General features: G+C 42.3%; 1 protein-coding gene across 6 annotated transcripts in view; it reads right to left on the reverse strand.

Annotated features, from left to right (window-relative positions):
• Positions 1 to 27,272, reverse strand: part of SIN3A (SIN3 transcription regulator family member A) — a 77,824-nt gene that overhangs the window by 24,103 nt on the left and 26,449 nt on the right. For all 6 annotated transcript variants that reach the window (XM_079768126.1, XM_079768128.1, XM_079768127.1 and 3 more), the window contains exons 3-14: positions 23,569 to 23,748; positions 15,625 to 15,731; positions 14,682 to 14,964; positions 13,409 to 13,660; positions 12,711 to 12,863; positions 12,410 to 12,568; positions 10,638 to 10,727; positions 8,321 to 8,439; positions 7,557 to 7,767; positions 6,698 to 6,814; positions 2,125 to 2,363; positions 545 to 728 (exon numbers count right to left, since the gene is read on the reverse strand). In XM_079768126.1, the coding sequence (XP_079624252.1) occupies positions 545 to 728; positions 2,125 to 2,363; positions 6,698 to 6,814; positions 7,557 to 7,767; positions 8,321 to 8,439; positions 10,638 to 10,727; positions 12,410 to 12,568; positions 12,711 to 12,863; positions 13,409 to 13,660; positions 14,682 to 14,964; positions 15,625 to 15,731; positions 23,569 to 23,748 (2,094 nt within the window). The remainder of the gene's footprint in view (positions 1 to 544; positions 729 to 2,124; positions 2,364 to 6,697; positions 6,815 to 7,556; positions 7,768 to 8,320; positions 8,440 to 10,637; positions 10,728 to 12,409; positions 12,569 to 12,710; positions 12,864 to 13,408; positions 13,661 to 14,681; positions 14,965 to 15,624; positions 15,732 to 23,568; positions 23,749 to 27,272) is intronic.

Genomic DNA, 27,272 nt, shown 5'->3' on the forward strand with positions numbered 1-27,272 from the left:
ATGTATATTTGACATTTTCACAATAAAAAGCTTTTTCAAATTCAAGATCACATACTTCCAGGAATTCTCAAACAAACTACATTTATGTCTCTATCCATCCCTTAAGATTGTGAATTTAAAGAAAACAGGATTACTTTCTTATTCATCTCTGTATCCTGAACTACATATAATCTTTGTAAGTATGCTGAATAAACGAGGATTAGAAGGAGTTTGGTATCAGTGAGAAGAATTTAAGCAGTGGGAAGCTGAGGCAGGCCAATCAAATACAAGGTACTCAAGCAGTGAATGGGGAGAAGTGGGGTTGTCAACTGAAACCAGGAGGGTAAAACTAGGAAACCAGTAAGACAGCTTAGGTAGAAAGGTAAGGTTAAGAGTTAAAATGGTAGAATCAGTAATAGAAGCTTATGACAGTTATGAAGCAAGAATCAAGAAGTCTTAGAGGGTCTTGCTTTCATATAACAAAGGTAATTTCCAGGAATCAAAGCTATCTATGCAGAATACAAAGATTGGAGCCCTCTCACAGGTGTAGAAACATCCAGCTCACCTCATCATAGATACTCTCAATCTCGTTGAGTAAGCTCTTAGACCTTAGGACCTTGGTGTCATTCTGTTTAAAGTTGATACCCTGATGGTCCAGAGACTTCAAGTAGTATTTCTCATTTTGCTCTCTCCACACCTTGTTAAAGCCCCTCTGAGCTTCTCGCCATTCTTCCTCTTTCATCTTCAACCTAGTCGGGTATGGGATGGGGTGCAAACACATGTGGAAGTCAAACTCTTTGGAATGGAATCCTGGCTTTGCTGTACCAGTGAAATAGGGATAACAGCACCTAACCCACACCTGAAACCTATATAATCATGTTGACCAATGTCACCCCAATACATTTAATAAACATATAGATAGGTATGATAGGCCTGTCAAAATTATTGGCGACTTGGGATAAATGTTATTCAAACCAGTCTTTAACTGTTACATGGGGAAATTACTCATTCAGGATTTTGGGGAAGTAATTTTTCCCAAAGTCAGAAATCCTACTTAGAACAGTATTTCTCAAACAGCATTCCATGGAATATTCTTAAATATTCTCATCCTTGACCAGCTAACAAAGTTAAACAAATTTCTTTGATACAGAACCTCTAAGCATGTTTACTACGCAAACATAAATGCAAAAGTCCAAGAGTAGAGAGCCTGCACTGTAATGTTCCTTTTGACACAGTTTGGGAAGTTCTGATGAGAACTGATCCTAACCTCCAGAAGAAGAGAGGAGAGTAAAATAAAAAACAACATGGAAACTGAAGAATATTCTTCATCTCGAAGCTAAAAGTTAAATGCTTCTGGTAAAGAGAGAAATAATCAGTGGTAGTATCTGAGGGGAAGACTAGGGAGGGACAATAAATTGGGGCAGCTGTGCAGCAGACAAGAATTCCTTTTCACCAGGTAATACTGAGTGAGGAGGACCCAGCTCTTAGCTAGGATCCAGTGTGGTCCAGACTTGGAGGAACCTGGGCTTAGCCCTGGCTCTGGCCCCCTCCTTTGATGGGCACAAAAGCCCCTCTACAACTCAGGCTGAAGGCTTATTAGGAGAAAGAAAAAGATATTCTTGGTAGAAAGGCATTCTTAAGTCTTTTTAAATAATACTTATCAATTTTACAAAGACAAAGGGTGACTCTTTTTAAAAACCAAAGATAAGGATTAGAACTGAACTGTAGGAACATGGGTGGTAATTTTCTTCTTCGTTCTTTTTTATACTTTCAAGTATGGCCTTAAACATAGAGCATTCCGCTATGGATTTTCAAGGTTTGCCCTCTACTGTTGATTACACAGAACCCCATCAAGAAGCTCCACCAGCATGCTCGATTTGGCAGCATATATACTAAAATTGGAACAATACAGAGAAGATTAGCAGGGGCCCTGTGCAAGGATGACACACAAATTCATAAAGTATTGTGTGTGTGTGTAGTTTTAAGAAGCCCCACTATGCCACACTGTACCTGACTTTCAATAACCAGGGTGGGGAGAAATGGAGTTCTCATGGGATAACAAGGTAAAAAATGAGCTTTATTTAATGGGACACCAACTCTGTCCTGAAGCACAGGAGAGCACGAAGGGCACATTTGTTTGGATACCTTTTAAGTACAATGGGGACAGCAATGGAGGGGTTCTTCCTCAGACCATCAATGATGTCGGCTGCTTTGTCAGCATATATCCTCTGGAGTGCTTTTCGATGGATGACTTCTGATGTGCCCCCAAGGGTGTTGTCCAAGCGAAATTTGGCTTGTTCCTCAGCAGACAAACGGGAAAGCTTCTTCTGTATTGCTTCCAGAACCCGGATTGTTGCCAAATTGGTCTCTAAAACTACATCAAGCTAAAGAAAAAGATAAAGTGTGCTCAGGACCCAAATCAGAATAGAATAGTAGTTAGATGTATAAGATAAGGAGTCAAACTCCCTGGACTGGAATCCTGGCTCTGCCGTAAAAGCCACAGAAGACTGTTTTCTTACCAGTAACGTAGGGATAAGAGCTACTCCTATAAGGTTGTTCTCTGGATCGAACGATACAATCCACATAAATGGTTTTGTGCAATGCCTGGCACATAACATCAATAAATGATGACTAGCCCAAGCCGGTTTGGCTCGGTGGATAGAGCATTAGCTTGCAGACTGAAGGGTTCCGGGTTCAAATCCAGTCAAGGGCACATACCTTGATTGCAGGGTCTTCTCTGGCCTGGGCCCTGGTCAAAGCGAGTGCAGGAGGCAACCAATCGATGTGTTTCTCCCACATCGATATTTCTCTCTGTCTTTCCCTCTCTCTCCCACTCTCTCTAAAAATCAATGGAAAAATATCCTCGGGTAAGGATTAAATAAATAAATAAATGATGAATAAGTGGTAGTCATTACTTCTACCACCACCAGTGTGCTTGGCTTAGGACTACTAACCCCAGATTAGAGGGACTTAACAGGAAGCAACCTTACAGACACTTTTCCCTGAACTTTTCTGAATTGTTAAGATGCTCCTCCCTGGCCAGGGCCCTAGTCAGGGCTCGTGCAGGAGACAACCAATCGATGTGTTTCTTTCACATCAATGTTTCTCTCTGTTGTTCCCTCTCTCTTCCCCTCTCTAAAATCAATGGAAAAATATCCTCAGGTGAGGATTAAAAAAAAACACACACTCAGAAAACCACAATTCCAAAAATACCATTCAAGATGACAACTCTCAGTCTCATGAAAAAGGTTTTTCAGGGTAACTTGAAATATTTAAATATTTTATAGCCTTGTTCACATTCAGTAGTAATAACAGCAGAGACCATCATTCCTTAAGGATTTCAATGTTGTATGTGTAGGTACCCATTTAAATTCTTACTGAAACTCCTGCAACTTATTTTCTGGCAAGGGCCTAGTCTGACCTAGTTTAGGATATGACTGGCATCCTCTGAGTTAACTTTTTTCCTAGTCTCAACACAAGATTCTCTAAATAAGAAACAGAAAGTAAAGGAGCAGTCTCAAGGGCCTATGACAAAATGTCTGAAGAAGTTTCCCTAAGTTTTAAGTCATTTTGTCAAATATTCCTGGTCCTCCCTTCCCCAATTCTGGACAAAAGATGGAATGAAATTCCTGGTTCTCTTATGATCAGATGGGGCCACATAACTAGTTCTGGCAAATGAGTTATGAACAGGTGGATCAGAATACTTATTACTTCCAGGCTAGAGCATTTAAAGGTGCAAGACCCTTCTGAGCAATCTTTTTCCTTCCAGTGACTGGCAATGTTCAAGATGGTAGCACTCTGTCAGCCTGGGACCCTGAGTAATTCTGATGAGCAGAATACCCCACTAAACATCAATGTACATGTAACAAGATCAAGGAATAAATCTGTTTCTTAAAGCCACCAAGATTCAGGGAAGGAGGGGGTTGTTTGTATTGTAGGATCACTAACCTATCCTGATGTATAAAAGGAACGCTCCTTGAAAACCACTGTACTGATAAGAGATTTTCAGAAAGGAGCACTCCTTTTAACTAGCCCATCCCACCCAAGCCTAAACACACCACACACACACACACACACACACACACACACACACACACACACAAACTTCTGTCACCTTCATCCCTATTATCACAAATAGGAAATGAGACTGTTGCCTCTCATTTGCTTGCATACCACTTGAGAATCAAAAAAGATACTAACCTCTGCTTTCTAACTCATCTCACCTTACTAAACATAGGTAACAAAGAAATGCCTTTTTTAGCCTGATAAAACTTTCCATGGAAGTCACCATCTATCAAGATTTACCGTAGTTCTCTGCAAATGCTTGAAGCTCCTCATAAATCCTGGAGCAGGGGCCAAGCAACACCTGGCTCTTCATTCAAAACATGCCAGAGACCGCTGGAGTGAGTGTGGGGGATAACTGGCAGAGGGATAAACTAGTTTGGGCTAACAAAGAGCAAGGTATCACCCATCTACAGGGATAAGCAAGGTAAGTTTTATATAATAAACTAGAGGCCCGGTGCACGAAATTCGTGCACGGAGGGGGATTGTCCCTCAGCCCAGCCTGTACCCTCTCCAATCTGGGACCCCTTGAGGGATGTCCGACTGCCCGGTGGGATCGGGCCTAAACGGGCAGTTGGACATCCCTCTCACAATCCAGGACTGCTGGCTCCCAACTGCTTGCCTGCCTGCCTTCCTGATTGCCCCTAACCGCTTCTGCCTGCCAGCCTGATCACCCCCTAACCACTCTGCTGCCAGCCTGTTTGCCCCCAACTTCCCTCCTCTGCCGGCCTGGTCACCCCTAACTGCCCTCTCCTGCAGGGTTGATCACCTCCAACTGCCCTCCCATGCAGGTTGGGTGCCTCCCAACTGCCCTCTCCTGCTGGCCATCTTGTGTCCACATGGGAGCAGGATCTTTGACCACATGGGGGCAGCTATATTGTGTGTTGCAGTGATGATCAATCTGCATATTACTCTTTTATTAGATAGGATAGAGGCCTGGTACAGGGGTGGGGGCCAGCTGGTTTGCCCTGAACGGTGTCCCGGATCAGGTGGGGGTTCCTTTGGGGTGTGGGGCGGCCTGAGCGAGGGGCCTGTGGTGGTTTGCAGGCCGGCCACGACCCTGGCAACCCAAGTGGAGGCCCTGGTATCTGGAATTTATTTTCCTTCTGCGATTCAAACTTTGTAGCCTGGAACAGAGCCAAGCCTGGGGCTCTGGCAGCCATTTCTGTTGGGGTTACAATTGAAACTTTGCTGCCTTAAGTGGGTGGGCCCGGCCAGGGTGTGCGGAAAGCTTTGCTTCCCCTGTTGCCGGCAGCAACCCTGGCCTGCTCTCTCAAGCTCCATTCTGCTGCCATTTGTTTGAATTTGTTTACCTTCTATAATTGAAACTTTGTAGCTTGAGTGGAGGCTTAGGCCTGGCAAGGGCAGGCGGAAAGCTTGGCTTCCTCTGTTACCTAGGAAACCTTGCTCTCTGTGGCTGTAGCCATCTTGGTTTGGGTTAATTTGCATACTCGCTCTGACTGGATGGTGGGCGTGGCTTGTGGGTGTGTCAGAGGTATGGTCAATTTGCATATTTGTCTATTATTAGATAGGATACATGTAATTTTACCTCTTCAGACACATTTAACATGCCCTTTTCTCTCTTTTTTAAATTGATTTGAGAGAGAGAGTGAAAAACATGGATTGGCTGCCTCTGACACATGCCCCTACCAGGGACCGAACCTGTAACCAGGGCAGGTGCCCTGACCAGGAATTGAACCCACCACCTTTTGGTGTACAGAACGATGCTCCAACCAACTGAGCTACACTGCCCAGGGAAAAATATTCCCTTTTCTTGTTGAGAATATCAGTGAACATGGGGGATTCAGAACCCATTTTCAGTATTCCCACTTCTAGCATAGGGGCTCTATCAGCTCATTTATTCACTCAAGCCCTTCCTAACTACTTTAAAATAAAATCCCTAATTTAACTTTCTTTCAAAGGGAGCCAACCACATCAATATCAGAATGATGAAAGAAGAATTCCAGTTCCCACAGGAAAGCTGGTTTGCTAACCACCTGCTAAGAAGAACAATACACTTTAAAATAAATAATTTCCAACAGCTTCAAAAAAGCCCAGTAGGCCTTACTACAGTACGAAGTTTTTATATACCTTTGTAAAATATAATAACCTTTAAAATGCCATTAAAAATTCAAATTAGCCCTAGCTGGTTTGGTTCAGTGGATAGAGCGTTGGCCTGTGGACTGAAGGGTCCCGAGTTTGATTCCAGTCAAGGGCCCATGCCTGGGTTGCGGGCTCGATCCCTAGTGGGGGGCGTGCAGGAGGCAGCTGATCAGTGATTCTCTCCCCTCATTAATGTTTCTATCTCTCTCTCCCTCTCCCTTCCTCTCTGAAATCAATAAAAGCATATTAAAAAAAAAAAAAAAAAGACCTTGCAATTTATTTTTTAAAAAAAGCAAATTATTATTCAGCTATCAATTGATAACTTCAATTAAAAGGGTTAAAGTGGCCTAGATAAGTCACATTTGCCATTAAAATATTACTAACATATTTGACAAACTCTTAAAGTATGGTAAGTACAACAAGCATTTACCACAAAAGAACATGAACCTCTGACTCTTTAGTCTTAAAAGTCAACCCTCACAGATAAGTATTTAAGATATCTTATTTAGCATCTCCCATTTTCCCAAACTTCAAATGATCAAGGAGGCTGTACCTCAAAGCGTTCGTCTTCACAACGATAGATATGTTCTTCATACTGAGTTTTCTTGGAACTAACAAAGGTGGAGTCTTCAGACCAGGAAGGGAAGGAAACCCAGGTATCATTTAAAACCTTTGGATAATAGAAGAGAAATTGAAACAAAAGTGTAACAAAGCTTTCTGGCAAGTAAATATTCTCAATAAAAAGACAAAATTCTAGAAGAAGGAAGAATCATTTAACATTACAAGCTTCCCCTTTAGCAAGTTTAACAAAATATATTAGAATAAGGAAAAGGTTCTGAATATAAGAGTAAAACATTTTCTTTTGAAAATGTTTTGTTCAGTGGATAGAGCCTCGTCCTGCAGACTGGAGGGTCCCGGGTTCGATTCCAGTCAAGGACACATGCTCGGGTTGTGGGCTCGATCTCCAGTAAGGGGCGTGCAGGAGGCAGCCAATCAATGATTCTCTCTCATCATTGATGCTTCTATCTTCCTCTCTGACATCAATAAAAAATATATATATTTTTAAAAATATATTTTATTGATTTTTTTACAGAGAGGAAGGGAGAGGGATAGAGAGCTAGAAACATCGATGGGAGAGAAACATCGATCAGCTGCCTCCTGCACACCCCCTTCTGGGGATGTGCCCGCAACCAAGGTACATGCCCTTGACCGGAATCGAACCTGGGATCCTTCAGTCCGCAGGCCAACGCTCTATCCACTGAGCCACACCGGTTAGGGCAATAAAAATATTTTTTTTAAAAAAAGAGAAGGGTCTTGATTTCTTCAATGATATAAATTCTTGATCCCTAGGACCATTCCCTTTCAGAGAAAGTTGAGGTTTCAGGGTTGTTCCTTTCTGGGGAAGGCCTTACCTCTTTACAGAGAGGAGTCCGTCCTGTACACTTGGGCTGCTGGTAACTCTTTGGGAGGGCTCGGTAGCTGGAACCCAACCGTTTACAAGAGGCATAATCTATTTCCATGGCAATGCCCTCTGTAGCTCGTTCCTTTGGAAAGGTTTCCAAATGGACAGACTCCTTATAGCCCAGAAAGTTTTTAAACCAATTAAACAATTCAGGGAATTTCCTGAAAAATCAAACCAAAACCTGGTGAGCAATTAGAAGCATTATGCAGTTATTTTGAGATATGAGTACCACTATTTGGTGTTAGGTTAGAACTCTGCTACCAAGAACAAAGTCCAATGGCAATTATTGCTTCTAAGCATTTGGCTTCCCCTTTTCTTAGAGTGCTCTACAGTCAGATAAGGAGGTGATAGAAGAGTGCACTGAAATCAGACAAAGCCAACTATTATTCTAACCAAGGATATTGCTTCAGTATTAAGATCATTTTTAGGTTGTCAAATACACAATCAAGATTCTAGAACCCTGGAATAGACTGATCTCTATAACATCCTACACTGATCAGGGGATCAGGAGACTACCACTAGTGCTAGCCAGTGGCATCTCTATTCTTTTCAGCTCTATAGTTGAAATAGAAGACTTCCTATAAGACTCTTGACATTGTATGAGCCAAATGACCTAACAATCAAATTAATTTTACCTATCACATACTCTCACAAACTAAGTTTATTTCAATTCCGTTTCATGCATCAGAGCTAAGCCCCCTCAACTCTACTTACCCCAGGAAAGGAGAGACTAATTGCACAAGCTCAGCCCGAGAGATCACCTCCTGGTTAAAGATAACAAGACAGCGCAGGAAATTTTCATAGGCCTCTGCATTCCGCAGAGCCTTTCGAACCTTATGAAGACAACCAAAAGAGAATGATTAAGTGGGGAATGAAGAGATCTGGGATCACTTTTAAATGACTAAGGAAATTTGAAGTTATCTGATGATTCTAAGGAATTAACGTTAGTTTTTTTTTCAGATGTGTTAATGATTATGTTTGAAAACAGGTTTTATTTTAAAAGGAAACAGTAAAATATTTATGAATGAAATAATATCTGGGTTCTGTCTGCAAGCAATTTGGGGTGAACGAGAGCACACATGAAAGAAGCAATATTGGTTAGCGGCTGGATGATGGGTACATGAGGAGTCAGTTTACTATTCTCTTTAATTAATTTCACCTATGTTTAAAATTTTCCATAATAAAATTTTTTCAAAATGAGATCCTGAAGACATTTACTTTCTCATACTCTTGATTCTCCAAACCAAAATCGGAGTACTTCAAGCTTTTGTTTCCTCTCCTAACAGATGTTTACAGCAAGTATCTTGTCAACACTGGTTTTGTAATCTTAAATAATGATCTTTTTAAATAAGATACTTGTGTCCTCTGACCCAATTCTTTTCCTTCTTCCATTTATAATATTAAGCATTTTAATATCCAAAAATCTAAAAATGTTCAATGGCATAGACAAAGTAAAACTAGCCTGGCTAGATGAGCAAGCTCAAGTTTTAATTTCAGAAGTAAGTATTTAGCAACTGTGTTCTTTTATTGGGGGATTGCAGACCATGTGGTTTTATCAACCTCTTTTCCAGGCTCCCATATACTTTTCATAACTACCAATCAGTAAACACAATATAAAATATCTACTTTCATGCCAGGCTCCCATATACTTTTCATAACTACCAATCAGTAAACACAATATAAAATATCTACTTTCATGCCCTAACTGGTTTGGCTCAGTGGATAGAGCATCAGCCTGCGGACTCAAGGGTCCCAGGTTCGATTCCGGTCAAGGGCACATGCCTGGTTGTGGGCTTGATCTCCAGTAAAGGACGTGCAGGAGGCAGCCAATCAATGATTCTCTCTCATCACTGATGTTTCTCTCTCTCTTTCCCTCTCCCTTCCTCTTGGAAATCAATAAAGATATATTTAAATAAATAAAATAAAATATCTACTTTCAAGAAAGAAGTACTCAAAAACAACAACAGCCCTGGCCAGGTAACTTGATTAGAGCATCATCCCAGGTTGTGGGTTTGATCCCTGGTAAGGGTACATGCAAGAACCAACCAATGAATGTACAGATAAGTGGAACAACAAATCAGTATTTTTCTCTCTCTCTCCCTCTCTAAAATCAGTAAGTGAAAAAAACAAAACAACAACCACATTCCTCTTTAAAAATTGAACTCATTTTGTCCCCCACTCCCCCACTTTCCTTGCCATTTGTTGGTTGTGACCTGAACTTCTTCATTTGCCTTAGATTAGAAGCATCAAGTGCCCAGGTAGCCCTCAGAAATGATTCAAGTCAGAGCCTCGACTTTTTGCAGAACAGCTCACACAGGCACAGCAGGCTTGAGAGAGATGAGATCAAGAGGCACCAATCATGGAGATATTAAGTCATTCGCCCTTTTGCAAAAACCCACAATTGCAAGACAGGGTAAATCACCAGCTCCTGCCAGTGAGAAGTCTCACAGTTGCCAGCCATCCTGATGAAAGTAGCCTACTAATCATCAAGTTGACTCCAAGGAGGAAGTCAGACACAGGAGAAAGGTTAAACACACACACCCTAAAACACCGTTTAAACCAGTGATCACCATTTCAGGCTGTTCATTAGAATCACCTGGGGAGCTCTGAAAACTAAATCCGAATCCCCAGAAATTCTATATGTGATTCTGAAAATAAGTATCACAAGCAATTAGAAGATTACGAGTCATCTTAAGTCTTCCACAACCGGTGCACCTACACTCCCCAATGTACAGACCTGGGCACCTGCCACAGGGAGCTCCAAAAACCTTTTGAGAGTATTTAATATCATGTATTTTATTAAAGCTGTCTTCCACCATGGAAAATGCAGTATTTTGTTGCAAACCATTTCACAAAATAAAGCAAGACAATGCTACAATTTCTCTTGCACTGAAAGGACCTACAACTTATAAACCATGTCAAACAGTAGAAAGCCCTAATCAGCTTGATGCCTCTAAAAAAAATCCTGAGGATGGTGATTTTCTTTTGGTATTAATGGTCGGTATTAAATCTAATTCATTCATTTACTCACCTTATCAAAAAATAATGATTCCGTTCCTACGCCATGCTTGCTGGCATCTGCCATAGAAGAATCCTTTAGGCTGAGAAGTTTGGGTTTCTTCTGCAAAAATAGGAAAAATACAAACATGCTAAAATTTAAAGGGTGGATTCCTCTATTATTTTCATGTGTTCAATGGTTTCCTTATTAACCAATGTCGATTAATAATTTGCAACAAATGAGAGAATTCAAGTCCTAACTTGCTTTACACCCTACAAGATTTCCACCCGTCTTCTCTATTTGTTTACCTGTCATTTTTTTCCCCCGAGGATCATTCTACTCCTCAAATATTCTCTCTACTTTTCCCATGGGCCAAAAGTATGGAGGCAGAAGAGAATGTTTGTAAATTCATGAAGAGAATATAGTTAATTTTTCTAATAGAAGGAATAACTATCTTGTCAGCAATATCCATTCAGATCAATTTAAGACTGGCCTTTTTGTTTTTTGTTAATCCTCAATGGAGGATATTTTTTCCAGTGATTCTTAGAGAGAATGGAAGGGAGGGAGGGAAGAAGGAAGGGAAGGGGAAGGATGGATGAGGGGAGAGACGTAGGGATGTAGGGAGGGAGAGAGAGAGGGAGAGAAACATTATGTAGGCTTATCAATTGGTTGCCTCCCGCACGAGCTGGGATGGAACCTGCAATCGAGACATGTGCCCTTGACCGGAACTGAACCCATGACCCTACAGTCCAAGGCAACCCTCTCACCATTGAGCCAAACAGGCTAGGGCAAGACTGGTTTTTTAAAGGAAACTAATAGGACATGACGTAAGTGTCAGGCAAAATTTACTTTTTTTAAAAAAGGAAGGCATTTCCTTTTTTAAATTGAATTTAGAGAGAGCAACGGGGAAAGGAACATCAATGTAAGAGAGAAACATCAATCGGTTGCCTCCCACACTTGCCCCAACAGGGGATCAACCCCACAACCTGGGTATGTTCCCTAACCGGGAATCAAATCTACCTTTTGGTGGATGGGACAATGCACCAACCAACTGAGCCACCCAGCCAGGGCAAGAATTTATTTTTAAAAAGCTACATCTCAATTATCTGTGAAGAAACACACAAACTCTGGGAAAAACAGCACATTTACCTTTGTCATTCCAGAGCTCACTCACTGAGCCACAGACACTGCTCACACTGCCTAAGCAAAAAGTAGGAAGGGAGTTCTAACCCCAATGTAGTGTTTCCACCTGTGGGTAATCACGTGCAGGAGAAGACCAACAAACAAGTGGAACAAAGAGAGACAAAATCAATAAAAACTCAAAAAACATAGTGCCCTGGCCAGTGTTCTCAATGGTTCGAGCATCGGGCTGCTCACCAAAGGGTCTCCCCGATTTGATTCCCAGTCACGAGCAGGTACCTGGGTTGCAGGTTTGATCCCAGGTCCTTGTCGGGGCATGTGTAGGAGGCAACCGATGTGTCTCTCTCACATCGATGTTTCTTCCCCACTTACTCCACTCTCCACTCTCTCTAAAAAAAAAAAATCAATGGAAAAAAAATCTATTCTCGGTTGAGGATTAACAACATAAAAGCATATTGATCTGAGTAATTAGTGGTATTCTAACATTTTTTTGCAAAGCCAGGTAAGAAGCTTTGCATTGAGTTTCTATGCCATACACCCTCACTCTGAATATTCAAGATCCAACTGACTACATGCTTAGTATAAAAACACATGACCAACCGTAGGGTACCTGTCCCCTAGAATTACTCCTGAAAGTCAAAATGAGCGGTGCTGCTCATTCTCACCTTCACCGGAGGGGTGGCTCCTGTCCCGGAGTGCCTCCGGATCTGGCAGCCATTCTGGCTGGGCCTCTGCGGCTTGTTGTTCAGTTGGGGCTTCTTCACAGTGCCTCCATGGTCATTTCTCACAGAATCAACCTTCTCTGCAGTTGTTTTGCTTAAAAGCTAATTAAAACACATGAAAGAGATTAATGCTGTCATCAAAGCAAGTAAGTATCATTTAGAAAAAGTTCCCTTCTGATTCCAGCTTCCTAATTCATCTAAGAAAATAATTCTAAATAGTGTAGTTCTTCTAAATAAAACTTACCACAGAGCTGTTGGCATCTGGTAAAAACTGTCCAAACTCTGACAACAGATCTTCTTGATTTTTAAAAAGACGAGCCACCTGGGCATAAACCTCCTGCTCAGTCAATGCTGGAGTGTAGTTTCCTCCAGCTTCCTTGGCATTTCGCTGCTCTTTCTGATAAATTGCAAATGGAAGAGATCATATTGGAGGGCCACTGTTTTGGATGACTCACTTTTGCACATTTTTTGAGACTTTTGACAGGAGCTCTGTATGTCACCTACTTGGGCTACATTTGAAAAAGTCTATACTTTTAGCAACTGTTTTGTCTGCAAACTTTAAGGTGAGAAAGTGTGGAAAATGGTGGCTGACAATTCCTTTTTAAAACATATTTAAAATTAGTATGTGAACTCGCAGAGGACCACTACCAATTGATAAAACACAAAAAATTATAGAGAAATTTCTCCTTACACAAGTCATCCTATAAACTTCCCACATAAATAAGTATGCATTTCTCAGGGCAGTAACTTTAAAAATGCTGACTACCTGCTATAAGGTAATTAAAGCCAAGCAATCAAATGCTTTATAAGTACATATCATAGTTTCCAACTGGTTCATTCCCAGTAAGAATTAGCACAATAATATTTATTCAACTTCTTCTTGGACTAGATGCCCTCAGAGGGTGACCTGGTTAAGACAGGATGAAAGGGTAACTCTCTTACCTGATATGTGTGCAAAATTTCCAGGAATGCTTTGTAGATGTCTGGTTGGCCCTGGAACCTGTTCTTGATCTTATTAACATAGTTGATAGCATGATTAAACTCCACAGGCTGATTGTTCTGCAAGGATGGGGCCGTTCCCAACGAGATTGTCACTGGTGTATGAGGTTGGACAGGTGGAGAGCGTGGGGATGCGTATGGTGGGAGTGGGGGGGTCTGCTGGCTGGCGGGAGTATGTGCTTGTAGTTGGGAAGGCTAAAAAAAAAAAAGTCTTTATTCTCCTCAGGAACAGATGGTTTGACATAGGAAAGTTTGAACTAAAGAGAAACAAGGTGTCTGATAAACTTATATCCTTTATTCACTCTGGCCAGGCCATTTCAACCCAACTCAAATCACATTGGGCAGGGGTGGGAAGTGTAGAGGGCTCACAATTCTCATACAAATATTTCAGTCTCAAAATTTCTAAATACAGCCTTAAAAACAGATACAGGGAAGGACTTTTCACATGCAATTTTAAGTATACTAGCTCAACAGGTGCAAGAAGGATAGAAAAAAAACTCATTCTACATGTATCTTTAGTGTCAAAAGAGACAATTTAATGTTACAGTAACTCCACATCAAAGTCTTGTACACCAGCTCTGTCCAACAGAACTCTGATGATGGAAATGTTCTTTATTTACACTGTCCTGGATGATACCCACTAGCCACATGAGACTACTGAGTACTTGAAATGCAGGCTAGTGCAACTGAAAAACTGAATTTATTTTAATTAATTTAAATTATATATAGCCATGTGTGGCTACTGTATCAAACAATGCAGTTTTAGATAAAGTACACCCATTATTATTATCATTGTCATCAGATTTTTCTGCTTAGCTTGATTATGACCTAGTCTGGTAAATGGAGTAGCCTCTGTAAAATGACGACCATGCAGCCAGTAGTATAATCTGATCATAAGATGACCATTTCTGCCTGTGCTGTCCAAGTACCACTCACTACCCAAGCAAAGTTTCCACCTATTGGGGTGCTCTTGGTTCAATGAGCATAAGCAGGGGGCAAGAGAGTCCTTGTAGGTTGTTCATGTCTTAATTTAAATAGATCTAAATATGTGGTATGTAAATGTGAACCATTTGATAGGGATGTGATGTGACTACTGCACCTTCTCTGATGCAATCACTGCAATATGTCTATCTAGTCTTATATAAAGGGGAAATGTCAAAACAGAGTGCTTTCTAGGGATGCATTTCATGTAATGCAAAACAGTCCAAGTGCTCACCTTGCTGACTTTGGCAGGTGGGGGCTGAGGAGCTGGCTGGGCTGGAGCTGGGGCTGACTGGGCTGAAGACTGTGAAGGATGTTGGGGTGGTGGTTGAGGCTGGGGCTGGATGCCATGGGTGGGAATCTGATGGACCTGGCCAGGAGTTGTCACATTCACCATGTCATTGGGGTGCACCTCAATCTTGTAGCCAGGAGGCAAGAAGGTATTGAAGCCCATGATCAGGTCTGGGTGGCCTTTGAAGAGCTGGGACACACGACTTATCACTCCTGGAGTGTCGATGCTGATAAAAAAAATAAAATTGGCAAACTTGAGAAGCACTCTAGTAAGAAGAAAAAAAAATCACACTGACTACATTCTCTAGACAGGAAAACAGATAAAAATCAATCTGCGTATTACATTTGAAAAAATCTATACTTTTAGCAATTACAAAATTAAGAACATACAAAGAAATTTGAAATTTCAAAGACATTTGGTCACAATTTTGAACAGAATATACATTCTTTAACAGTCCTATCAAGCAGATACTCAGACAGTAAATCTAAAGCTGTAATTTCCAAGCAGTATCCAACACGTAATACACCAGTATAAATTATCATATATCTACATTTTCCCAATTAATTAGCTACACTCTTATAACAATGAACCATGCCAGAATATTAGTGTATCTTAAGTCAAAGAGCAAGTAGCCTAATCATTACCCATCTACTCCCTTGTTTTGCAATGAAATCCTAAGAAAATTTTAGTTAAGAATAGGGAGAAAATAAAGATCTAGGGACTATAATTTTCATCAATCAATACATAAATTAAAGCATCACCCTGAAAATTAAACCCCCCAAAAAAGACATCCATTATCTTTCAGAAGACGAAAATAAGCTAAATCCTCCCTCCAAAATCAACATTCTAAGCACAAAGCTTGTGTACAACTATATATATCTTTTACCTCTGTGATTTAAATTCCTTCATGATGTCAAGGAAATCATTGTAGACCTGAGGCTGACTACCAAACTGCAGCTTCACCTGGTCAAGATAGGACAGTGCATCCTCCACCTGAAGCAGGTTATAAAAAGAAAATAAGCCAAGAATTATAAAAAACAAACAAATGATTTATGCCTAAATAAAATTAACATAGTAAATGAAATAGGAATATATAGAAAAACATGAAAGTATTAAAAATTAGTATGGATATCCTATCTAATAAAAGAGTAACATGCAAATTAACCATCACTCTGCTACACCCACAAGCCACGCCCAACAGCCAATCAAGAGCAAGTATGCAAATTAACCCCAACCAAGATGGCTGCAGCCACAGAGCAAGCAGAAGGCTTGGGTTTCCTCGGCAATGGAGGAAGCCAAGCTTTCCACACACCCTGGCGGGTCCAGGCCTCTACTCAAGGCTACAAAATTTCAATTATAGAAGATAAATAATTCCCAACAAAAATTGAGGCAGCCATGGAGCGAGCAGGAGGCTTGGCTCTACTCAAGGCTACAAAGTTTCAATTATAGAAGATAAATAAATCCCAGATACCAGGGCCTCCACTTGGGTCGCCGGGGGGCGTGGCCAGCCTGCAAACCACCACAGGCCCCTCGCCCAGGCTGTCCCACACCCCAAGGAAACCCCCACCCTGATACGGGATACCCTTCAGGGCAAACCAGCTGGCCCCCACCTGTGCACCAGGCCTCTATCCTATCTAATAAAAGAGAAATATGCAAATTGACCATCACTCCAACACACCAACCCTATGTGGTCAAAGATCCTGCCTCCATGTGGACACAAGATGGCCACCACAAGATGGCCAGCAAGGGAGGGCAGTTGGGAGGGACCAGGCCTACAAGAAAGGGAAGTTGTGGGCAATCAGGCCAGCAGGGGAGGGCAGTTGGGGGGGACCAGGCCTGCAGGGGAGGGCAGTTAGGGGTGACCAGGCCTGCAGGGGAGGGCAGTTAGGGGCAAACAGGCTGGCAGGGGAGCAGTTAGGCATCAATCAGGCTGGCAGGGGAGTGGTTAGGGGGTGATCAGGCTGGCAGGCAGAAGCGGTTAGGGGCAATCAGAAAGGCAGGCAGGCGAGCAGTTGGGAGCCAGCAGTCCTGGATTGTGAGAGGGATATCCCGGTAGATCGGGCCTAAACCGGCAGTCGGACATCCCTCGAGGGGTCCCAGATTGGAGAGGGTGCAGGCTGGGCTGAGGGACACACCCCCATGCACGAATTTTGTGCACCAGGCCTCTAGTCATTAATAAAACACAAGCTTCAAATAAAAATCAAGTAGCCTTGCCTTGGATAATTTTGGAAAAAATGATTAGTGAAGCATACATATGAATATCTCATTCACTTATTTGTTCATCTATTCATCTCACAAATATCTACTAAAGCTACAACAGGCTATACTAGGCCCAATGTGGGGTACTAATGAATCAATGACAAATAAGCCACAGTCCCTGCTCTACAGAAGTTCTATCACATCTAGCTGGGCATCCTAACACAGTGGTATAAGGGGACAATCTCTGAACACCCGGAGAGAACATGAGAAGAGCACAAAGGCTTTCCCAGGAAGTAATTTGCAAACTGAGTCTTAAGGATGAATACAAGTTAGCAAAAGTGAAGACTCATGAGAAAGAAGAAACAGCATGGGCAAAATCCCAGACAGGACCCTAGTTCACTTGGAAAACTACAAACAATTTACTTTGCCTGGAGGATTTGTGTTAAGAGGAGGAATGTTGGTGAGAAGAGTGACAAGAGGAGACAGAAGAGGAAGCAGAACCTGATCCTAAAAGGCCTTTAAAACTTGTTAGAAAGCAATTGAGATTGTTATCTGCATTTTAATGTATTCAATTTGGCTACAGTGCTGAGACAAATTGGTGCAAGGGCAGGATAGATTGAAAGGAGGCAGGAAAACCAGTTATGCTCCAAGGTTAACTCACATGTGAACAATAGTTGCTCAAACTATAGTCCTGACCAAAGGAACAGGGAGAACTGAACAGATTCAAAAGTTTTGTAGGACTCAGAAATGACAGGGATTGGGGACTGACTGAATAGGGAAAAGAAAGCTTCACTAAATTATAAATTATTTGAGCATTCGCAAAGAGAAACAGTTTGAAGGGCTAGAAAGTTATGAGTCTGATTTAAAACAACTTACTTTTTAGTTACTCAGGAGATATCCAAGGAAATTACCTACTAGGCGCTTCTTATATACTCTGGGATTATTTTAAACTAGAGGCCCAGTGCATGAAATTTGTGCACGGGGGGGCATGAGGGGAGGGGGTCCCCCTCAGCCCAGACTGTACCCTATCCAATCCGGGACCCCTCGGGAAATGTCCAGCTGCCAGTTTAGGCCTCATCACAGATATCGGGCCTAAACCGGCAGTCAAGTCATTCCTCTCACAATCCAGGACTGCTGGCTTCTAACTGCTCGCCTGCCTGCCTGATTGTCCCTAACTGCCCCTCCGCCAGCCTGATCACCCCTAACCTAAGGTGACTAGACGTCCCGCTTTTTAACAATTTGTCCCGCATCCCACGGCGTTTTAAAAAAGTCCCGATTTTTGGAAAGAATGCACGACAAGCTAGGGAATGGCGGGAGAACGGGAAAGGAATATATGGTTTTCGGCGGCCATGTGGCTATTTAGCCAGGATATGAGTTTTATATTATTTTTGTTAATTTTATAATGTTAAACTTTAATAATAACAAATAATTGAGAACTGATTATCGAGAACTGCTTATCAAAGTTCGCATTGTTGATCAGTTGTTAGAATTCGACCACCATTGTTTGGACTTAATGAACAATGGCATTTTTTGGGATTGGCAACGACGAAAACATTTTGTAACTGTCTCTCAGACGATACACATCGTACTGCGTGCTAGTAAGCTAGTTAAACAAGTGATGTCATTACAAATCAGCTATTCAGATAATTTAGGTAAGTAATTTATTTATTTCATAAATACATAAATTTTCTTGAATTTAGCAGACAGTTCTCATATTATTTATATTTTATAGTGGCGGCAAAAAGTCTAGCGCCGGCCTTGAAAGTGACACTTACGACTTACGTTATGGCAAATTCATGACCTTTTAAACAACGACAGCGAACTACTAAAAAAAATTCACTCAAATGAGAAATATGCCAAAGAATAAAATAATACTATACATAATTTTTTATTTATTATATTTGTAAATTGTACTTATGTTGAAATTTTAAAAAATATATTACAATACTATTTTTGCGTTCTATGAAAATTTTTGTTGCTCCACTATAGACCAAATTTTTAATCAAGAATCCCCCCTCCGGTCAATGGTGTCCCGCTTTACCAATGTTAAAATCTGGTCACCTTACCCTAACCGCCTCTGCCTGCCAGCCTGACCACCCCTAACTGCCCCCCTCTGCCAGCCTGGTCACACCCCTCACTGCCCCCCATGCTGACCTGGCTGCCCCCAACTGCCCCCCTCCCTCCCGCTGGCCTGGTCGGCCCCAACTGTCCCCCCTGTTGGCCTGGTCTCTCCTCACTGCCCCCCATGCTGGCCTGGTCGCCCCTCACTGCCCACCCTGCCGGCCTGGTTACCACCAACTGCCCCCCCTGCCGGCCTGGTTACCACCAACTGCCCCCCCTGCCAGCCTGGTCACCCCTCACTGCCCCCTCCGCCAGCCTGGTCGCCCCACGCAGCCTGCTGTTCAGTCGTTTGGTAGTCCCTCACCCCCCTAGTGGCCTGGTCGTCCCAGGCAGCCTGCTGTCCAGTCCTTACTGTGAGGGCATCCTGACCAATTTGCATATTACCCTTTTATTAGTATAGATTATACAAACTATCAAGTTTAGGAAAGTTTCAAAAATAAACTGATTTGATAAACTCTACTCATGATAAACATTGTGAAATAGAACATTTATGTTCAAATAAACTATTAAATGACATCTCAAGAGTTGCCCAAACTTCCAAAATGGCCATAGTTAATCAGTGTATTTCAGTGTTGCCAGAGCACAGATTATATGCTTGGTTGATGCGCACTCATTTGATGGCTGGTTTTTCTTCACATATAGCATGACAATTTCTATTGAAATTCAATAAACTAATTCATATTCAGAACTTTCCATATTGAAATGTTTCACTAATAACAAATTGATGGAACACAAAACTCATTAAGTTTGCAGAAGGAACAAAGACTTTGGAAGACATTTTAAAATAGCATTCACAATCCTAAGACAAAGGAGGAATTATCAAAAATAAACAAACACCAGCCCTACCCAGTTTGGCTCAGTGGATAGAGCATCGGCCTGTGGACTGAAGGGTCCCAGGTTTGATTCCGGTCAAGGGCACATGCCCGGGTTGTGGGCTCGATCCCCAGTGGGGTCGTGCAGAAGGCAGCCAATCAATGACTCTTACTCATCATTGATGTTTCTATCTCTCTCTCCCTCTTCCTTCCTCTCTGAAATCAATAAAAATATATTTTTTTAAAAATAAACACCAAAAAAGTTAAAGTTAAAAAATAAATAAAGAAGCACACTATGGTATAATGTAATTACAACAGAGAGAAAAAGTGCAGAAACCCAAAGAAAAGAAATTATACATGATGTGTATATGTTTGGAAGAAAAGGTATAGGTCATAGTAAACCCCTATTTAAAAATTAGATATAAAATAACACTATGCTTAAAAAAAGAGCTTTGACACCACATTATGAGATAACTGCATGTAAAAAGAGTATGGAAATTCTCTCACTACCTAAAGTATAGTTCAAAAGCAAGTATGCAGTTCTAGAAACCACAACTTAAAAAACACACACACACATTTGGAACTAGTTATTTAGAAGCTACACATTTAAGGAGGCACTAGAGAAGAGACTCTTAAGACTCTTCCTGATTCATTTCAATAGGCATTTATTAAGGTCCCTAACCTTCTGAAGTTCATAAGTTTATTGGGAGGGGAGAAAACACGAACTGTAAAGAGAGCTCACTAAATATGTGCCAAATATCAATAAAAAACTAAAGCACACCAAGCAAGCCTCAAATTATTCCAATCTTCCATCAATATGCCAAAGACAAAAAAGTAGACAGTGTTGGTGCTTGAAATAGCCTACACTGCCCTAGCTGGTTTGGCTCAGTAGATAGAGCGACAGCCTGTGGACCGATGGGTCTCGGGTTTGATTCTTCTGATCAAGGGCACGTATCTCAGTTGCAGGCTCCTCCCTGTCCCGGCTTGTGCAGGAGGCAACCAATCTGTGTTTCTCTCACATCGATATTTCTCTCTGTCTTTCCCTCTCTCTTCCACTCTCTCTAAAAAATCAATGGAAAAATATCCCCAGGTGAGGATTAAAAAAAAATAAAAAAAAATAAAAAGAAACTACTTAAAAATATGTTTAAAATAATTAATAAAAAAAAAGAAATAGCCTATGCATTCTCACTGGATACTGCCTTATTACAGAATATAAACTGTTTACTGAAGTGGATTCAAATGCTCATAAAGCTTTTTAAAACTAATCCAAAAATGGCAGGCAATGTGAGAATACTGAATGAAATTACACAAAGGCACAAGAAAGCATTTTATCTCTCCTCATTAGAAAGAAAATGCAACAAGTTACTGTGTTCAGGAATCTCATTCAAGAACTTGTAGGGGGTGGGGAGAAATGGGAGTCCTAATATATGGTGACAGGTGAAGATTTGACTTTGGGTGGTGGGCACACGGTGCAATATATAAATCTTGTAACATAGGAACCCAAACCTGAAACCTATATGTTCATGTTGACCAATGTCACCCCAATAAATTTAATTTAAAAATGCAAAAGTTAAAATAAAATAAAAAGGTAGGTAAATAAAAAAGCTCGTAACTAAAAAAACAGAGCAAAAGTCCTAACTCGACCCATGACTCCAAAGCCCTTTCTTGCTTCCTTTACAGTTTCTGTAAAACAGATAAAGCACAGACTACTTATACCCAGTGAGGAAGGTAAAATCGGTGTTGTGCTTTGAGAGAGCTGGCTGACAAAAGCTATAAAAATAAATACATTTTCGTTAGCTTCATAGCAAGTTTATAAGCTCTTTTGCAACATTAGTAATTAACTGCTGGAATTAAGTCACATCAAACCAACTTTTACATAAATATTTTTAGAACTTGGTGAAGTGCTAAGTATAGTAATAATACATTTTGGTACACAGACATCACTCTATAAGCAGAGAGTTACAATGTTATAAGGAAAATAACAATATAGCTAATAAATATTTCCCCAAAGACAAAGCCCAGAGTGAAGTTTCAGGCCCATAAATAATTTGTACTCTCTTTAAAGACTATGCTTAAATACAGTCAACTCTTCATTACTTAAAGTAATATAGAAAATGTATATTTTATGAAGTCCTTCTATACAGCTCAGCTTTAGTGTGCTTTATTATATTTATGTAGCATTTACTTTCCTTAGGCCAATATTAAACACTAGAGGCCCGGTGCATGAAATTTGTGGGGGGGAGAGGGAGGGACACCGGTGGGGTCCCTCAGCCCGGCCTATGTCCTCTCGCAGCCCAGGAGCCCTCGGGGGATGGCTGACTGACACCTTAGCCGGCAGTCGGACATCCTCAGCACTGCTGTGGAGGCAGGAGAGACTCCTGCCACCACTGCTGTGCTTGTCAGCCGTGAGCCCAGCTTCTGGCTGAGCAGCGCTCCCCCTATGGAGCACACTGACCACTAGGGGACAGCTCCTGAGTTGAGTGGGATCGGGCCAAAACCAGCTCCGACATCCCCCAAGGGGTCCCAGATTACAAGAGGGCGCAGGCCAGGCCGAGGGACCCCACTGGTGCATGATCAAGGCCGGGGAGGGACACGGGAGGTTGGCCAGCCAGGGAGGCAGAAGGGTTCCAGGGCGTTTCTGGCCCGTCTAGCTCAGTACTAATCGGCGGGATCCCAGCAGAAGCTAACCTACTGGTTGGAGTGTCTGCCCCCTGGTGGTCAGTGCATGTCATAGCAACTGATCGACCAGTCGACTGCCCCCTGGTGGTCAGTACACGTCATAGCAAGCGGTTGAGTGGCTTTAGCATATCATTAGCATATTACGCTTTGATTGGTTGAACAGACGACCGGACACTTAGCTTATTAGGCTTTTACTATATAGGAAGTTCCTGAGAACCTTAACCAAGGAGAACAGGATCAGGGTGAACTTGACTAAGTATCAAGGAAAACAGAAGGCTGAGATATTTGCTAAACATAATGTATCCTTCAAGGGTATACTATACATTCCTACCTGCAAGCTACTTAATATAATAAGACTGATTGGACCAAATAAACATCCAACATCCAACATCTTTCTTTTCTCTTTATAGTTCTTTCATTTTATATTTCCTGCACTCAAGTTTACACTTTATATAAATGTAAAAAGAAAAAAACTGAAATATGGAACATTTGCAGCAACAATCACACACATTCTAAAAAATAACACTGAAGCAGAGAGTGAAAATTAGCTGGGAACACAAACTTCACTCCTCCACAGATGCCTCATAAATTTCAAAGCACTGAAAACCTATGGCACATACCCTGGCCAACGGTGTGTCTCAGTTGGGCCTCATCCCACACACTGAAAGACTGCTAGTTGATTCTGGGTCAGGGCACATTCCCAGGTTCTAGGTTCAATCCTTGGTAGGGGGCATGCAGGAGGTAGCCAACCAATGTTTCAATGTTTCCCTCTCACATGGATACCTCTCTTCCTCTCTCTCTCTTTTACTCTCTCTCTAAAAAAACAATAAAAATATTTTTTTAAAAAAGAACTAAACAGTTCAAAATGAGACTTCTAAAAAATGGACTTTGCTGATTTCGTATAAAAATGGCCCCTCGATCCTGATCTGTCTGAGTGCCATGCATTCATAAATTCCAGAAATGTTTGTTGCCTGCTATGAGAGAAACTTTTTGATAGAAGGAAAAGAGCTGAATACCACCTTGAGCCTCTGAAATTGCTGCTGTCCCTGTACTGGTGCAACTGGTGGGGCTGGATGAGCATGACTCTGGACCACCTGGCCTCCGTGGGGCTGCACAGCTGCTGGGTGATGATGGCTGCTATGAACCGCTGTTATGGTGGGTCCATGACTGCCACCAGAGCCCTGTGGCACAGCTGAAACCTGGGGTGGACAAAATAGATACAGGAAAGGTCAAGGGTTGTGTATCCTTGCCCAAATGTGTCTAAAGAACATACATACACTAGAAAGATAACTAGAAATTCAAATTTTTCACAAGATGAAATTGGTGAAATAAATTATAGCACACTCATTATAAAATCCTATGCATTCTGTAAGGTATTACACAACTCAGTACTTCTCAAACTATCTGTGGTTAAGTACCAGTTTTCCTTTTTTCTTTTTAAAATTTATTGATTAAGGTGTCACATATTTGTCCTCATCCCCCCATTCCCATCCCACACCCCTCCCCACGGATGCCCCAACCCCCTGTTGAACTTAACCATTGGTTAGGCTCATATGCATGCATACAAGTTCTTTGGTTGATCTCTCCCCCCTCCCCCCACCCTCCCCTATCCTCCCTCTGAGGCCCGATAGTCCGATCGATGCCTCCTTGTTTCTGGTTCTGTTCTTGTTCATCAGTCTATGTTGTTCATCATTTCCCCTAGATGAGCGAGATCATGTGTCACTAGAGATATACTTATAAGAACTGAATGTGAGATGAGCAATAATAGTTATGCTGACAGGCAAATGAATCAGTCTGTAGTGAGTTTCTTTCTGGACCAACAGTTCTTTTGAGACCCAATATCAATGTCCACCAGTTCCTTATGTGTACATGTCAGCACTGACCCCTCAGCTCTGGATGGTGGACAAATGGTGGTAATGCAGGTCCGATTCCCTCTGGTTTGGTCTCGGCCGGACCCAGGGTCACGGCTTCACCCGGACCCAGGGGGCGCGTGGCCTCACCCGGACCCAGGTGCGCGCGGTTTCACCCGGACCCGGGACCCAGCCTCACCCGGATCCAGGGGCACACGGCCTCACCCGGACCCGGGACCCAGCCTCACCCGGATACAGGGGCACACGGCCTCACCCGGACCCGGGATCCAGCTTCACCCAGACCCAGGGGCGCGTGGCCTCACCCGGGCCCGGGACTCAGCCTCACCCGGATCCAGGGGCACACGGCCTCACCTGGACCCGGGATCCAGCTTCAACCGGACCCAGGGGCGCATGGCCTCACCCGGACCCAGGGGCGCGTGGCCTCTCCCAGACCCAGGGGCGCGTGGCCTCACCCGGATCCAGGGGCACATGGCCTCACCCGGACCTGGGATCTAGCTTCCCCCGGACCCAGGGGCGCGTGGCCTCACCCGGACCCAGGGGCGCGTGGCCTCACCCGGATCCAGGGGCACATGGCCTCACCCGGGCCCAGGACTCAGCCTCACCCGGATCCAGGGGCACACGGCCTCACCCGGACCTGGGATCCAGCTTCACCTGGACCCAGGGGCGCGTGGCCTTACCCGGACCCAGGGGCGCATGGCCTTCCTTTTTTTTTAAATTACAATCTATCATGGGCTGCTACTTTTACAAAATACAGTAAAAATGGCCCTGGCCGGCATTGCCTGCTGGTTAGAGCATCGGCCTGTGCTCTGAAGGGTTGCAGGTTTGATTCCTGGTCAGGGGCACGTATGTACCTGGGTTGCGGGTCCAATCCCTGCCCCTAGTCAGGGCATGTGTGGGAGGCAACCAATCGATGTGTCTGTCAAATAGATGTTTTTCTCTCCCCCTCCCTTCCACTCTCTCTCTTAAAATCAAGGGAAAAATATCTTCACTCTTCAGGTGAGGATTAAAAATAAATAAGTAAATAATAAAAAATAAAGTAAAAATGGATTACCGGAAAAGTGAAATAAAAAATACACCAGCCCACAATTTTCACTATTGGATTTTACAGACATAAAATTACAATGTCTAGTTGCTATAAAAGTTTCTAAACACTAAATTTCTACTTACACAGGAGCTGCCCCCAGCGCAGGCCCTGATCGCCAGATCGGGGCCTGCCGGCCAACCTCTTGGTCCCTCCCCCTGGCCGGCAGGCTCTGATCGCCCAATGGGGTACGGGGAACTGGGGGTGGGTGGCTGCGGACGGGACGTGGGCGGCGCCAGGCCAAGGTGGATGTGAGCGAGCGGGGCCTGACTGCCCCACTGGTCACCCCCCACAAAGAAGGCAACCAGTGTTGGCGGAGGGGGGCTGCCAGGGAAGATCGGCCCTGATCGCAGGCCAGGCCTAGGGACCCTTACCCGTGCACGAATTTCGTGCACCGGGCCTCTAGTATTTTATAACATTAAAAAATGTTCACAATCTAGCAGAGGGTAAAGGAAATCAAATATATGGTTGCCGAAACCAGTTTGGCTCAGTGGATAGAGCGTCGGCCTGCGGACTGAAAGGTCTCAGGTTCGATTCCGGTCGGGGGGATGTACCTTGGTTGCAGGCACATCCCCGGTAGGGGGTGTGCAGGAGGCAGCTGGTAGATGTTTCTCTCTCATCGATGTTTCTAGCTCTCTATCCTTCTCCCTTCTTCTCTGTAAAAAATCAATAAAAATATTAAAAACAACAACAAAAAAACCCAAAAACAAATATAAGGTGACAAAAGATTTGACTTTGGATGATGGGCACACAATGCAATATACAGATGATGTATCATAGAATTATATAGCTGAATCCTATTAATTTAATTAGCCAATGTTACCTCAATAAATTTAATTAAAAGAAAAAAATGTTGCCCTGACCGGTTTGGCTCAGTGGATAAAGCGTCGGCCTGCGGACTGAAGGGTCCCAGGTTCGATTCCGGTCAAGGGCATGTACCTTGGTTGCGGGCACATCCCCAGTAGGGGGTGTGCAGGAGGCAGCTGATTGATGTTTCTCTCTCATCGATGTTTCTAACTCTCTATTCTCTCCCTTCCTCTCTGTAAAAAATCAATAAAATATATTTAAAAAAATAATACCTTAAAAAAAATGTTCACAATCCATAAGTTGACTGTATTTGTGTTCCCATTTAATATGAATTTAAACTTTAAATAATTTTATAAAGCACATTACAAAGCAGTATATAAAATACAATAAAAAGATTTTAAACCCTAGACAACAAAATATACATCAAAATGTTAGCATTTTATCTTGTGGTGGTGGGGTTAGAAAAGAATTTTACTTTGTTTCATTTTTCTTATCCTTATTTGCTTCTAAAATAAAACATAATTTTTTTCTAAATTGTTGGTTTGACCTCAGACATCTTTCTTTTCTATTTTCTCATTCACATTCATTCTCTTTCTCTCATTCTCTTATAAGTTTAGGGGTGACTTAAAAGCACAAGCCGCTTTCCTCCCATTTCTATTACAAGAAATGCTATGTAACATTTACAAAACTTTTAAAAGTTTTCCTATTTCAGAACTGTTAATCACTACAGAAGCCAACTAAAGACAAATATACCTGATTTGCCACATCTCCAAAATAAGGAAAGTAAATATCATGAAACTTTCTCTAAACAATGTTGTGTCCTACAACTAAAGAGAAGATATGTGTGGGGTTTTTCCAGAGTCTCCACAAATTTATAAAGATTAACCTGGGTAGAAATAATAAAAATCCACAGAAATAATACAATATACATTAAGAGTAAAAAAAAAAAATACTTAAGACAATT

This window comes from Cnephaeus nilssonii (assembly GCF_951640355.1).
Source record: "Cnephaeus nilssonii genome assembly, chromosome: 4".
In the NCBI taxonomy this organism is placed as follows: Eukaryota; Metazoa; Chordata; class Mammalia; order Chiroptera; family Vespertilionidae; genus Cnephaeus; species Cnephaeus nilssonii.